General features: G+C 40.1%; 1 protein-coding gene across 1 annotated transcript in view; it reads right to left on the bottom strand.

Annotated features, from left to right (window-relative positions):
* Positions 1-14,746, bottom strand: part of HSD17B12 (hydroxysteroid 17-beta dehydrogenase 12) — a 161,556-nt gene that overhangs the window by 30,068 nt on the left and 116,742 nt on the right. Inside the window, exons 5-6 of the mRNA XM_082684042.1 lie at positions 13,844-13,908; positions 12,716-12,760 (exon numbers count right to left, since the gene is read on the bottom strand). Of these exons, the coding sequence (XP_082540168.1) occupies positions 12,716-12,760; positions 13,844-13,908 (110 nt within the window). The remainder of the gene's footprint in view (positions 1-12,715; positions 12,761-13,843; positions 13,909-14,746) is intronic.

The raw sequence follows: 14,746 nt of genomic DNA, 5'->3' as shown, positions 1-14,746 counted from the left end.
TGACCAGGGATCTCAGAACTATTTGACTATTAACAAGTGGTTGCACAGAGTTGTAAAGTTTAATTCAGATTTTTTTTCCAAGACATAAACTTACTCTCCTAAATATAATCCATTAAGAAATACCACACGAGGGGTGCCTGGGCGGCTCAGTGGGTTAAGGCCTCTGCCTTTGGCTCGGGTCATGGTCTCGGGGTCCTGGGATCGAGCCCCGCATCGGGCTCTCTGCTCAGCAGGGAGTCTGCTTCCCCCCCCCCGCCTGCCTCTCTACTTGTGATCTTTCTATCTGTCAAATAAATAAATAAAATCTTAAAAAGAAAAAAAAATCACATTAGCTGGGATATCGAAGAAATAGAAATGCATACATGGGAGCTATTTTTTCCCTTATACTGTGTGCATGTCATACATTAAATGTTTCCTTTCTGAATGGCAAAAAATTATCCACAATCAGAGACAAAATAACATCCCATAAGATAGAATCTTACTTATAAAACTACATCAATAGCTAAACATTAAATATTTTCTGGATGGTCTTCGATGTATGGGGACATATTCAAAATATACCTTTCCCCTCTCTGTTTTAGTAAGAAATAACTGACATAAGACATTATATTAGTTTAAGCTGTAGAGCATAATGATTTGATATTATGTATATACTGCAAAGGATTACCACAGTAAGTTAACATCAAAATTATAGAACGGTGAATGAATTTCTGGTCCTCTTTGCATATGGCCATGCTAATCTCCATATCATTCCAATTTTAGTGTATGTGCTGCTGAAACCAGCACCAAAATGTATCCTTTATACACATAAATTAAAACTCAAGAAGTTTAGGGGCGCCTAGGTGGCACAGTCAGTTGAACGTCTAACTCTTGATTTTGGTTCAGGTCATGATCTCAGGCTCCTGGGATCAAGCCCCACACTGGACTCCACACCCAGCACATCCCTCTCCCTCTGCTCTTCTTCCTTCTTGTGCACATGTGCTTGCTCGCTCTCACTCTCTCAAATAAATAAATAATATTTTTTAAAAACCCAACCCTCAAGAAGTTTAAGTGACTTAACACAAAGAGGAAGGAAGAAGCAGTATTTTTGATGCCTAGCTATTAAAGGGCCAGAAATACTTGTTGAATGTCCAATGACCAAATAATCCATCAAGTCCTCTCATGAAAAATTAAATTCTTTTGCATTGTTCACTGGCTTCTCCTTTTAAATTCTGGCTCTAAACTATTTCTCCTTGTCACAGAAGGGAACATCTTTTTTTGATCTGCCAAATAATAACACCACCAAAAAGCCTAAGAAAAGTTAACTTGAAATCTGCATGCTTTTATCAACCTGATAAATGCCTTCATCTGTTCTTAAATTCTCTTTTCTCCTAATCAGATCCTAATTCATCATAAATTTGACTTCAAGCCTTTTTCTTATATGTGTATACAAATAATTCTTAAAATTCTATGCATAAGCAAAAGAGAGGCTTCACTATGTTCACATTAAATTAAATTTTTTAAAAATTCTCTTTGACATCAAGTTTTACATAGGATATTTTAACTAAGCTATTAGAAGTCTCATTTTACTTTGTATGCACCGATTGGTATCTTGATATCTGGTTATTTATACCATATACCAAGTGTTTCTGTGAAATCTCACTATCTATCTGAACTCCATTTCACAGCTCACAAGCTGTTTCTGGAGTTAACTCAATATGCTAATTTTAGGCCATCTGCAGGTGATAATTGCTGTACCAGGAAATTTTTTGTTCCTCTTAAGATACTGCTAAAGTAAGGTTACCATAACTTATAAGTTCAGTGGCTAAGAATATTAGAAAAATAGCAGTAAATATGGTTTCTAACTTGTTTTTTCCCGTGTTGACGTTGTTTTCTTTTCTTTTTTAAAGATTTTATTTATTTATTTGACAGACAGAGATCACAAGTAGGCAGAGAGGCAGGCATAGAAAGAGAGGGAGAAGCAGGCTTCCCACTGAGCAGAGAGCCTGATGTGGCCCTCAATCCCAGGATCCTGGGATCATGACCTGAGCTGAAGGCAGAGACTTTAACTCACTGACCCACCCAGGTGCCCGAAGTTGTTTTCAAAAGTGTAGAGCAAACACTTTAGTTACTTCCTAAAAAGTGATAAAAGTTGTTGCAGTAGTTCCCCTCCAACGAGAGCTTCAAATCTCTCCAAAAAACCCCAGATATTTCCTAGTTTTATATATATATATATATATATATATATATATATATATATATTTTTTTTTTAGTGACCATTTCATCAATCCTCACCACAAAACATTCCAGAAGTCTAAAATAAAAGGGAGAAAGGTCAATACACATTATATTGCACCACTTTGTATGCAAGCTGGCCGTACTGTATACAAATACACAAAAATAAATGAAAGTCTTTAGCAAGGACAGCTTAATTTAGAAGTCTTTCTGGGGATACACATAGTCAATTTCAAGAGCAAAATATTTACTGGTATTTATTACCACAGTTGAATATATTTGGGCTGGGAAAATGAATAAGAGGCTGCTTTAGCTCATAAAAAAATCACATCAGTATTATCAGATCATTTAGCTGAGATACCTGACTTAATGCATTGGCTGGCCTAAAAAAAAAACTCTGAAAATGTTATATTAAAATGTAACCATCTTAGTATTCTTAAATATTTCTCGCATTTTTTGAGCAATTATTTGCACTGTTTTCATAATTAGAAAAGCCCCTACAAATAGTGTTATTTCGGAAAGAAATTAACATGAATAATTTTTTTCTTTCACTTCTCTGATATCAGTAATCAAGAGCTCATAGAAGGAATTTTATTTTATTCCTGGAACCCAATTTAGGGTTCTCTGCATTTTAGTTTATTATGAAAACTTGTACAAGCAAATTATACAAATTATGCAAATTGTTTTACATGCAAGTGATTTAATTTTATAAGCAAATTATTTTTGTATCATGCAACCTCTGGTGTTTGGTCAGTTTCTGTAAAGACTAGGACATAGAAAATAGTCTGTATTATGCTCAAGAAGACAACCAAAAACTCAAAAGGAAAGATTAAAATTCAAGGTAACTTGGTAAAACAAGGAAGCAAATATTTTCCCCTATATCACCATTGTATATAAATAGAATTTAAAGTGTAACAACTTAACCCTAGAATCTGGGCAAAGCCCCAAGAATCCAGGCTATTTATATAAATAATTAGGTCATCACAAATCACCACTTTGTCCACATCTGCCCTGCCTTCTTGCCCAGAGAAATCTGCTTGGAGCAAACAGGATCTGAATTCAAGCAACTGAAACATGAACTCATACAAATTAGAAGAAAGGAGATATAAATGCCTTAAACAAGTTTTCAATCGGAATCATTAACAATGATTTAAAATATCATAGTCTGATAGTGAAAAGAATCACATAAATTATGTAACAATGATGTTACACCATGCCTGTTTGGAAGAAATTAGAGGGTGACTCATTGGAAGTCATGCTGGAATGGCACAGCACATATTTCCTTTAGAAACTGTGTAATTTGAGCTCTGTGGTCCCAAGAATACAACTTCATTAGAAATTCTTAGAATGTCACCTGTATGACTAAAGCAATATTTACTGCACAGGGGGTAAAAAGCTTAATCAGGTAAAAACTTTTGAGGGCTTTGAGATCTCCAAGTATTATTTCATTTTCCTCTTTAATAATGTTTTAAGTATAACATAAAAAAAACACAAAGTTTTTCCTTTCATAATAAGTTGTTTTGATGTATGTTAAAATAATTGAACTAAAGAAAAATAAAAGAACTTTCCAGAACAGAGAGGGCTGCATGCCAATGGATAATATTGAATCTAAAGCCATAATCTTTACCTCTAAACAAAAAATTAAAGAACATATATACCACCATCACCATCTTTCCAACTTTGGCATATTATGACATGCTAAGAATTTCCATTACTTAAATTTTCCCCCAAATAAGTTGACTTCTCAAAAGAGATTTTAGGAGGAGAAAATAATTTCTGAAGTTCTCAAAGAGATTCTTACATTTTCACCCATATATAAGGCATTATAAATTAGCTTTGCTTTGAGCTGGGAAGAACTTTAGAACCAATCTCCAAGCACTCGTTTTTCACAGATGAAAGCTATGCAAAGAGTGGTTGCCAGGCCGTCTGGCAAACCCATCATTTTGTAGTTATGCCTGAGGAAGCCCTGTTACTATGACACCCTAAGGGCTAAATGTACCCAATTATTTGGAAATTTTTAGGAGCATAATGATAGCGGCTTTCAAAAAGGATTAAAAAAGACTCTAGAGACTAACTTGGAATGTCTTCATCTAAAAAGTCCCAGGTGGGCGTGAGGGCTGATGGTCATACTCTCCTTTCCCACAATTTATTAACTTCCCAGTGTCCTTAACTTAAATTCTTGGGGCAGCGTGGAGGAATACATTCTTAGCATAATCTCTAAATTAAATACGATCAGAGGGATGAACAGAGATTCTTCTCATGGATTTCCAGATTATTGGAGGGCTCCCTCTACTGGTACCATGTCACATGCCAAAGGCAAATGCCGGCAAGAAAAAGGCAACCAATGCTTCTCCTGGGCTTTTCATCCATCCAAACCTTTATTACCTACGCCACGGGCCAGGCATAGCATTCACACTTCTGGCTGAGCCACATACGATGAACACACAGCAGTGGGAGTAGGAAAAAAATAGCTTCTCGAAATCATGCAATGCACTCCAAGTGCTTTGATTTCAGATAATAATAGGGAGAGGGGAGACTGATTGGGTTAAAACCATTCTAACCTTTCAACTCATCAAGCAGTTATGCAGTTTGAGTACACGGAAGGGCCGACGTTTAATGCACAGGGGACTGCAAACCCACACGCCTGACAGGCCCGGGCAGGTGACATAAAGGAGCACAGCGTGCCAGACAGCAGGGGTTAGTGGGGACTGCGGTGAGCTGGAAAGGGAGGGCCTCACGACTCCGTGGCCCCACCTGCCCCTTCCTGGCATGTAGCAGTTCAGGTCTGCGTTCCCTCATTTTCAGATCTTCCCCAGGCGAAGTTGAGTGTGGGACGTCCCACTTCTGGAAACACTGCCTGAACCAACTGAGATATGTTGATAGGGTGCACGCAACCCAGACTCTGGATTTGCAAACTCTGGCCTAGAATCAGAAAGGGAACTTACCTTTGGCCCATCCCATTTCTGGCCGATCCAAAGATTACAAAGTTCTCACAATTTCCTTGAGTGTAAATACCAACAATGGGCCTAAGCTCAGCCTTTTAGGGCCACATACAATAAGTGGGTTCCTTATTCCCAAAGAAAGAGGATTCTCAGGGTTTTTTTTAATCTTTTTTAAAAAAGATTATTTATTTATTTATTTGACAGACAGAGATCACAAGTAGGCAGAGAGGCAGGCACAGAGAAAGAGAGGGAAGCAGGCTCCCTGCTGAGCAAAGAGCCTGATGTGGGGCTCGATCCCAGGACCCTGGGATCATGACCTGAGCCAAAGGCAGAGGCTTAACCCACTAAGCCACCCAGGCGCCCCACAGGTTTTGTTTTGTGTTTTTTTTTTAAATTCATTCATTTATTTATTCAAAAGCATTTGTTGGGGGTACCTAGGTGTCTCAGTTGGTTAAGCATCTGCCTTCAGCTCAGGTGGTGATCCTGGGGTCCTGGGATACAGCCCCGCATTGGACTTCCTGCTCTGAGGGGAGCCTGCTTCCCCCCCAGCACCCCCCCCGTCTCTGTTTCTTGCAAATAAATTTTAAAAATATAAAAACAAAATAAATCAAAAACAAAATCATGTGTCGTATGCCTGCTGCCATAGGTGAGGCCCAGGGCTAGGGAATGGCAGAGAACAAAAAGAACACGGTACCAGCACTCAAGGGGCTTACAGTCTGGAGACAGGCACTAAACCGAACATGAAATGCCAAGTGAAGGAAAGCCGTGCTGTGTGTGACGAAACTCCAGGGCTGAGAGACCTGGGCGACTCTGGAAGGCTCCCCACCAGCCCCCAAGGACAGAAGACTATCAGTTGAGAACAGAAAGAGGAGTGGCATGAGTGAAGTGGGAGACAAGGGAGCTTCCAGAGAGGGCACTGCCCGAGGGGGCACAAGGTTCAAGAGAGTGAAGGTGCCGTGACCTGGATGCAGAGAAGTAGCGGGGCACAGAGCCAAGGGGAGATCTGGATGGGTGGGCAGCAGCCCTGTCAGGTAGCTCCTTCCTTAGAGGTCATATGAAGGAGAGAGGACTTGAGGGCAAGAAGTCCTTAAGGGATCTCCCGGGAAAGTGAGATATGACATGTAAAAGATCACTTTGGTTGGGGGACAGAGACTGCACTGGAGGGAGACAAGTTGGTGTAAAAAGGCTGGTTAGGCTGTTCCAGCAGTTCCCACTGAGAAGTTTAGGTCTTCAAATTTGGAAGGAATCATGGGGGATGAAAAGAAGTGAGCTGACTTCCAAAATACTAAGGAGGTAGAACTGACTGGCCTTGATTAGGGGTGTGTGCGTCTATGTGTCTGGGTGTGATGTCATGCTTCCTCTCTCCATGCTAAATACATCTAGTTTTTTCAGCCACTCCTAACAAGACATGGTTTCAAGCCCCCACTTCGGTTGCACATCTGATGAAGGAAAAACTAAATGCTGATCCCCTGTTTAAGACTCCTCCCCAGTCCCAAATAAAACAAACAAAACTCAGTGTACTTCAGTGTAATTGGAGGTTAATAAATTTTTACCTTGGGTCACAGCCCCACCTGCTTCCTTCCCTGCTCTGAGAGACGTAATGAAGAAGGCTGGAAGGCTCTCCCCATTTATCAGAACGGGAGCCTGCAGGTTTCCTGAGGAATTCAGGCACAGGCAGGGCCACTACCAAGCATCCACCTTCTCCCCCTAAGCCAGTAGCAGCTTCAGGATCCAGGACCATCAGAGGGAACAGGTTTCCCAGCCCTAGGTAAGAACTATAGGTGGTTTGGGTGGTATTGCTTGGGTAGTATTTATCTGAAAAGGAGTGAAGAATCTGTAGTATCTTGAGGTCCTAAAACGGTCATTAAAGGAATCTAAGAACCATTAGGCCTAGAGAAGGAAGGTAATTCTGAATTTGGCAGATGTTTAAACGAGCAACCTCAAATCCGAAACAAACAATGCAAGCAAGATCAGTTTTAGAACTTGTCTTTGAAGTGGTGTGGAGCTCGGTGTCCTGCCTGTTGGAAACCAGACCTGTATTTAGCTGCCTCTGGTGTTGTGGGACTTCTTCCGTTGCCCACGATTTCTGCCATAGTCATCAACAGTCGTACAACAATCTCCTTTGCCAACTCTCAGTATTCTGAGACAGCAAGCCCTCCAGGCATAAAACCGCAGCTATTTTAGAAGAGTCTGGGTCAATATTTGGAGGCTTAATTATCTCTAAACGCCACCATATCTTGTCTGAAGGTCACTGTTCTTGAGGAGAAAAAGACTTACGTTAGATTTCAGTCATGGAGCATCTGAAATCATAAGGAAATAAAGCCCCGGCTAGTAGGACCTCTCTTCTAGTGTGAAGGCTGATTCACCTCCCATATGGGTCAACTACAGAGAACTTCTACACCACCCCTCTCTCCAGCTTGGCACTTAACTGCTCAGCAGAGCACAAGAACAAGACGAAATCCACCCCTGAAGGATCTGAGAGCAAAACTGTAAGGCAAGCAACAAGGCTTTTAAATACCCCTGGGGCTACTCTGACCTGCAGCTTTATGTCTGCTAAGGGAAAGTCTCATTAAGCGGGGCTCAGACAATGGCCTGGGAGAGCCGAGCTGCACTCTATGATAACATATCAAGGTTAATTGATATGTCAAAACTATTCGGATTACTATTCCTTCCCCAATATTCTTTTGGAACACTCACCACCACTTCCTCTGGTGAGGACTCATCATTTCTCTGGTCAGGATATTTCACTTTGATGATTCCTCTGGAGGAATGTAGAACTTACGTGACTTTTTATAATCCTCTGACCTCCTAACACAGGAGCACATGGACCCAAGCCATAACCCTGGATCTGAGGGATTCAGGTCATTCAGTGCTCATCAAGTGGCACAGGAGCGCCAACAAGATGCTGGGGCCTTCCCCATCAACCATCTCCAGATTGGGGGAAGAAGCCCAAGGTTACAAGGGGGCACTAATCTCTCTGATCTTTCTAGGCATGCTTCTCGGACAGCCGGCCCTACTGTATGGTTTGGTGAGGAGATAAAACTTGGGCCAGCATTGATGATGAGAAGAGGCTGTTTTCTTTCTTGTCTAAACCCATTTTCAATACTTGTGTTATGACATTAGGCAGCAGACACCCATGCCCTAGCTCTCTTGATGTCCAGTCGCCATAAAATCTTCTAAGATTCTAGAGCCAGACCAATTTTCATCTTCTTTTAAGTTACCCCAGGGTTCTCAACAGAAGTTATATCTCTATAGAAAATGGAGCCCTGGCCGCGGCAACATAACACAGTCAACTGAAGCACAATTCATCAAAATACACCAGAGGGGACATCACAGCAGCACCGAAGGACACTAAACCTGGGAGCCTTGCACAGAAAACCGCATCAAGGTGAATGCCCTTTTTTCAGTACAATGAAAATAAACAGAGAGACCATAAAACACAACGCCATGTCCCTCTGCCACTAGACCCGCCTTTCTAAATGTACATCAGATCACACCTTATCTCAGCTCTAAGGCTTCCTATGGTTCTCTCCATCCTCTCGAGCCCAGCACCCAAGCTCTTACACACTTGTGTCCTCACTCACCTTTCTGACCGCTGGTTGGTCAGCCACTGTACAACCCTCGCCTCCCGTTGCTTGAGTCAAACATTCTCACCCCTGAACACGCCCTAGTCAACTGTGAGGCCAAGATGCCAACCACACGGATCCTGTCTATAGCCCAACAAAGACCATGTGGCTGTCCTGCAGATGGTCTTAGCTCCACAACGAATCAAGCAAGAGTTTTGAACTGTTTTTCCACCAAAAGTACACATCACACAGGTAAAGGAATATTCGTGTTTACACTAAAGATAAAGGATGATTATTCAGCTTGACGTAGAAGTCTTTAAATAATAAACTCCCTTAGTGCTTTGTAAATGGGACTTGACTTGTAAAAATCAGGCTTCCATACAAAAATGTGAAGCCCATATATCGAGCTCCTCTGGTGGTAACACTTGCCACCCATACGGTTCACAGTTGATATGATAGGACATGTTTAATAAGTCAGCGTGCATCCCCCCAACTCATTTCATGGGAACCAATAAATACGCCAACATGAAAAGAGAAAGTGGAAGAGGAAGAATGAAGTATTGGGAGAAGCATTTTGTGATCTGCCGAGATCTTAAGACCGGTGCCTCATTCTTATCTCATTATTGTCAAAAACCTGTTGTATCTATACTGCTTTATCCGCAATGCTCCCCCCCTTACATGACTCATCTTCAAAGCAGGGACAGGAGGTGATCACCAACAGCACACCCTGCTCTGTGCAGCTGTGGAGTACAGCAAGCTGACTGGCTCTCATAGGTCAAGGTCAAGGCCCTGGCCTTTTATCATTAGTATTCTGTAGACTGTCAGCCAAAAACACATGTTCTGGGAGACGGAGGAGGTCAGCATTTTATATTATGAAGGAATACAAACATGTAAGTATTGACAAGCAGGACATTACAGGAGAAAATAAATACTAACATATCGAGAGTAAAACTTTACACAGCTTACCTCACAGAGGAGTTAAATTTATCAGAGGAGATAAATGTATCAGAAGACTAAATCTGTAGCTAATATCAACAGTTCTATAAAATCAAATTTAAACACTTAAACATAGTTTTCATCATTAACTCATTAAAACATATTATGAAACACATGTACATAGTTTTAACACTCATTATTTTTAGGCATTTGGCCAGATGTACCTAGAAAAGATTATCAAAATAATAGTACACATCAGTCATTTCAAAACCATAAAACATACAAATTATAGACCAGAATGTTCATTTTGATCAAAAAACTTTGCTTGCTAAAAAATAAACTCACACTTTTACTAAAACTCTTCAATAGTAACATTCTTCAGGGCCCTTACTATGATCTGAGTCCTCTTCTAAGTGATTTGCACATACTACCTTGCTCAATTCCCAAAACACCTCTGTGAGGTAAAGAGATTAACACCCTCAATTTACAGATGAAAAACTGAAGCACAGAGGGCAAGTAATTTGTTCAAGGTCATACAACTAGTAAATTGTAGAGTTATTTAATTAACTTAAAACCTCACACAGATTATTGAGGAATGTTAACATTTATACAGGTGTGCCAAGGGAAATACCTTTTAAACTATATGTATATATTCATACAAACCCCGTTTTAAAAGCTTCCATTTTGTGTGTGGGTCTTGTTCCAAATAATCAAGGATCCGTTTGTTAGCAGTTTATCTCACTTAAACTAAATCTCATGCTAAGTAAAAAAAAAACCCAGTTAAAAACAACAGTAGTAGAGATACTGTGATTATTTCTTTTAAAAAATTATCAGTCATGTTACAAAATAATTCAGATAAGGGGCCTCTCAGTAGCAAGCTATAAAATGCCACATGGTATGCAGACAGTCACAATGAAGCTTTCGTTCCAGTGGCCGGTTTATGTGAAACAACATAGTGCTAAAACTGTACAAAACCACATAAAAACTGAATGAACTAAGCACAGCCTTACCTGAAAAGTTGGACAAGGCATAAGATTTTTGGGTCCCCACACTTGAAATTAAGCATGTACTAGATATGATTTCTCAGGACTTGAAGACACAAGGAGAATTTTTCTTCAGACATTCACAATAGAGGAAATGATCAAGACCGTGCCATCAAGTGAAAATCAGTTAATTAAGTTCTTATTTCTACTTATCTGATTAATTCTAATAGTTTTGAGGTCAATATTTTTTCATTTCCTTAAATAGAGCATTTAAGAGTTACTGAAAATAGATGTGGCTTTTCTGTCAGTACAAGGGCTTCACTATCTGGGGTTTCACTTCCCAAGGTTTCAAGTTACCCACAGTCAAGAGGATCCTCCTTCAGACCTGTATCATAAGGTCAGCGGCAGCGGCACAGCGCCTGTGTCCCTCTCCTTGTTTCGTCTCATCACATAGGCATTTTATCATTTCCCATCACCACAAGAACAGTTCACGAACACGAACAAGTACATACAATCAGATGTTTTGAGAAAGAGAGAGCCCACATTCCCATAAACTTTATTACAATATATTGTTGTAATTGTTCTATTTTATTATTGTTAATCTCTTACTGAGCCTAATTTATAAATTAAACTTCATCACGGGTATAGGAAAACACATAGTATGCATAGGGCTTGGTAGTATCTGTGGTTTCAGGCATCTATGGGAAATCTCAGAGCGCATCCCCTGTGGATAAGGGGGGACTCCCGTAGGTTCAAATTTGACGTATTTGACGTTGCCTATGGAAATTCTGCCTTGGGCAATATTTGCTGCTGGGCTAGGATGTATAACCAAGGTATGGTGCCTTACTCTGAGTGACTGCTAACACATAAGGAAAAGTGGTGCTCAGGTGCTCAGATTTGCTGCCTAATCTTCCTTTTAGCACGTCATTAGCTGTGGCATCTTCTGTCAGCACATACAAGCAATGTGTCTACCAACTAGAAACCAGAATTGATGAGGGAGCAGAAGGCAAGCTGAGGACAAAGCAGAAGCGGACACCCTGCAACCTTTCCCCCACCCCTCACTCCTGGGTAAAACACATGGGACACTCTTCCAGGAGTCTCCCAACTACCTTTTTTTTTTTAATTTTTAAATTTTTAATTAATTAATTTTTTAAATTTATTTGATAGAGATTACAAGTAGGCAGAGAGGCAGGCAGAGAGAGATGGGGAAGCAGGCTCCCTGCTGAGCAGAGAGCCCGATGTGGGACTCGATCCCAGGATGCTCGGATCATGACCTGGGCTAAAGGCAGAGGCTTCAACCCACTGAGCCACCCAGGTGCCCTCTCCCAACTATCTTGAGGTTAATGCCTTACTAGAGGGAAACCCTTGACAATGCAAGGCCTCTGGTGTCCGGTATCTTATAGGTCTCTTTAGCATATAAAAGTTCTTTTGAAACCTCCCTTTTTCCTTACCTCCTCCATATAATATATATATATAAAATCAGACACCCCTCACAACCTCAAGGCAGCTGCTCTTTCTGCCCACGGGTCCTGTCTCCATGTTTAAATAAACCACTATTTTGCACCAAAGACATCACCAGAATTCTTTCTTGGTCATCGGCTCCACAGTCAACCCCACTGAACCTGACTTATATTCTAAAATTGATCAGAATGATGTTTACACGTGGCTAATAAAAACCACTCATTACTGTATAGCCCCATATGCACAATGCTTTCACCACAACATTTTATTCATCCACTTACATGGTCATGGGGGATGCGAAATGGAAATAATTTATCAGTGAAGGACCATGTGTAGAGGAAAACTTTGTAAAAATCAATCTTCGGCCTAGGTTGTTTATGTAGCCCCAGGACCTGCCACACTGTTTGCATAGGTTCAGTTGCTAAAAGGCAAAATTACACACTTATTTGGTTTTCAGTTCTCTCTACTTCCCAAAGACAAAAGGAAATAACCACCTTCATCTAGAATACATACTCATATGGAAACAGAAGCTGGCTGAAGTGCACGAACTGATCATGTTTTTAAACAGAACAAAACCAAAAAAGGAAGACATATTTATAAAGAAGCTACTTACCTTACAAACAGAAAGAACATTAATACTTATCAGTTTCTTGATGGTCTGAAAAAAGAAAATATTGATAATTTTATACACATATCATCATGTAAAATAACCATATTTTATATGTATATGCAAGTGATCTAGAGAACCACTGAATGTTTCCCTAGATAGAGAACTGGAAAATGACAGGAGTTGGGGTAGAAAAGCAAATTTTATTTACTTTTGATGTTATAGTACTTTTCTACCAAAAGCAGCAACTCATGTTAATAAGCAAAATTCAAGGTAGATGTAGTAAGTAAAATCTGGAAGCATAAGATACTAAATCTAAAATAAATGTGCTATTTTCCTTCTGCTAATATCAAAAGGAAAAATTATTGAATCTGAGATCCTCAACAGTTTTTTAAAATTCACATATTCTGGGCGCCTGGGTGGCTCAGTGGTTAAGCCGCTGCCTTTGGCTCAGGTCATGATCTCAGGGTCCTGGGATCGAGTCCCGCATCGGGCTCTCTGCTCAGCAGGGAGCCTGCTTCCTCCTCTCTCTCTCTCTGCCTGCCTCTCTGCCTGCCTCTCTGCCTACTTGTGACTTTCTCTCTGTCAAATAAATAAATAAAATCTTTAAAAAATAAAAATAAATAAATAAAATAAAATTCACATATTCTTCCAATGACTTGCTTTTCTAATTTTTATAAAGAACTATGCATGCCTCAAGAATACAGCTTTCATTTTGGTAGGTTTACTTGAATCAACCATATTGTTATATGTCATCAGATTTATGATATCTAAATTGGTGTTTAGAATCCTGATACTTAAAGCAAAGCTATATTGATATCATAAAAAATATAAATAAGAATAATATAATGAGTTATTATCAAACCTGGCATTATACTAATGAGGTTACAAACATTTTCTCATTCAGTCCTTCTAACATCCCTATGAAGTTGCCTCCTTCATAGATATGAAAATGGACCCTAAGCATGGTTGGGATCATACCCAGGGTAAACTTCGGGAACAAGCAGAAGAGCAAGAATGTGAACCTCAGGCAGCTGGACTCCGGCGCTCACAGTGTGAATCATTATACCACACTGCCTTGCCAATTCTCGCATGCATTCTTTTTGTTATCGTACTATACAGAAACAGACTTACATTGTCCAAGTCAGGAACATCCAAAAAGTATTCAGGATACTCATATGACATTCCCACATTGTTCACTGAAATTAAACAAGATCGTTAGCTGGCTGACATACACTTTATTTTACAGATTTATTAAAATAATGAGATTAATAATATCAAGACTAAAATGATACATACAGAGGCATGAAACACTGTGTATGGCTGGAGTGAACTTTCTCACACCTTTCCATCTGAAATCTATCAGTGTATGTCTAGTTCAAATGTCTTCTCCTTCGTTAAGCCTTCCTGTACCTTCCATCCATCCCCTGACAAAGGAACTTTTTATTTGCTTCAATTTCTATAACCCCTTGGAGTGTGTGTACATTCTGTTCTGTGAGTATTGTTTATTTGTAAGTATTGTTTGTATTATTGTAAGTTACCTGTAAGTATTGTTTATCTCCCCTCTAGACACACATTTTCTTTTTTTTTTTTAAGATTTTATTTATTTATTTATTTATTTTAAAGATTTTATTTATTTATTTGACAGACAGAGATCACAAGCAGGCAGAGAGGCAGGCAGAGAGAGAGAAGGAAGCAGGCTCCCTGCTGAGCAGAGAGCCAGATGCGGGACTCGATCCCAGGACCCTGAGATCATGACCTGAGCCGAAGGCAGCAGCTCAACCCACTGAGCCCCCCAGGCGCCCCTAGACACACATTTTCATAATGTAGTAGAAAGAGCGAAGAGCACTACAGCTTCGGGGACCAGACATCCGAGTTCTACTAGAAATGGAAAGCCTGTAACTTGGGATAAGTCATATCTGAGAGGCATCTCAGTTCCTTCATCTCTAACACAAAAGCTTGTTTAATCATTCAAGAAATATTTGCCATGGGACGCCTGGGTGGCTCAGTTGGTTGAGCAGCTGCCTTCGGCTCAGG

This window comes from Mustela nivalis (genome assembly GCF_964662115.1).
Source record: "Mustela nivalis genome assembly, chromosome: 9".
Taxonomy (NCBI): Eukaryota; Metazoa; Chordata; class Mammalia; order Carnivora; family Mustelidae; genus Mustela; species Mustela nivalis.
This window is presented reverse-complemented; position numbering and strand designations above follow the sequence as displayed.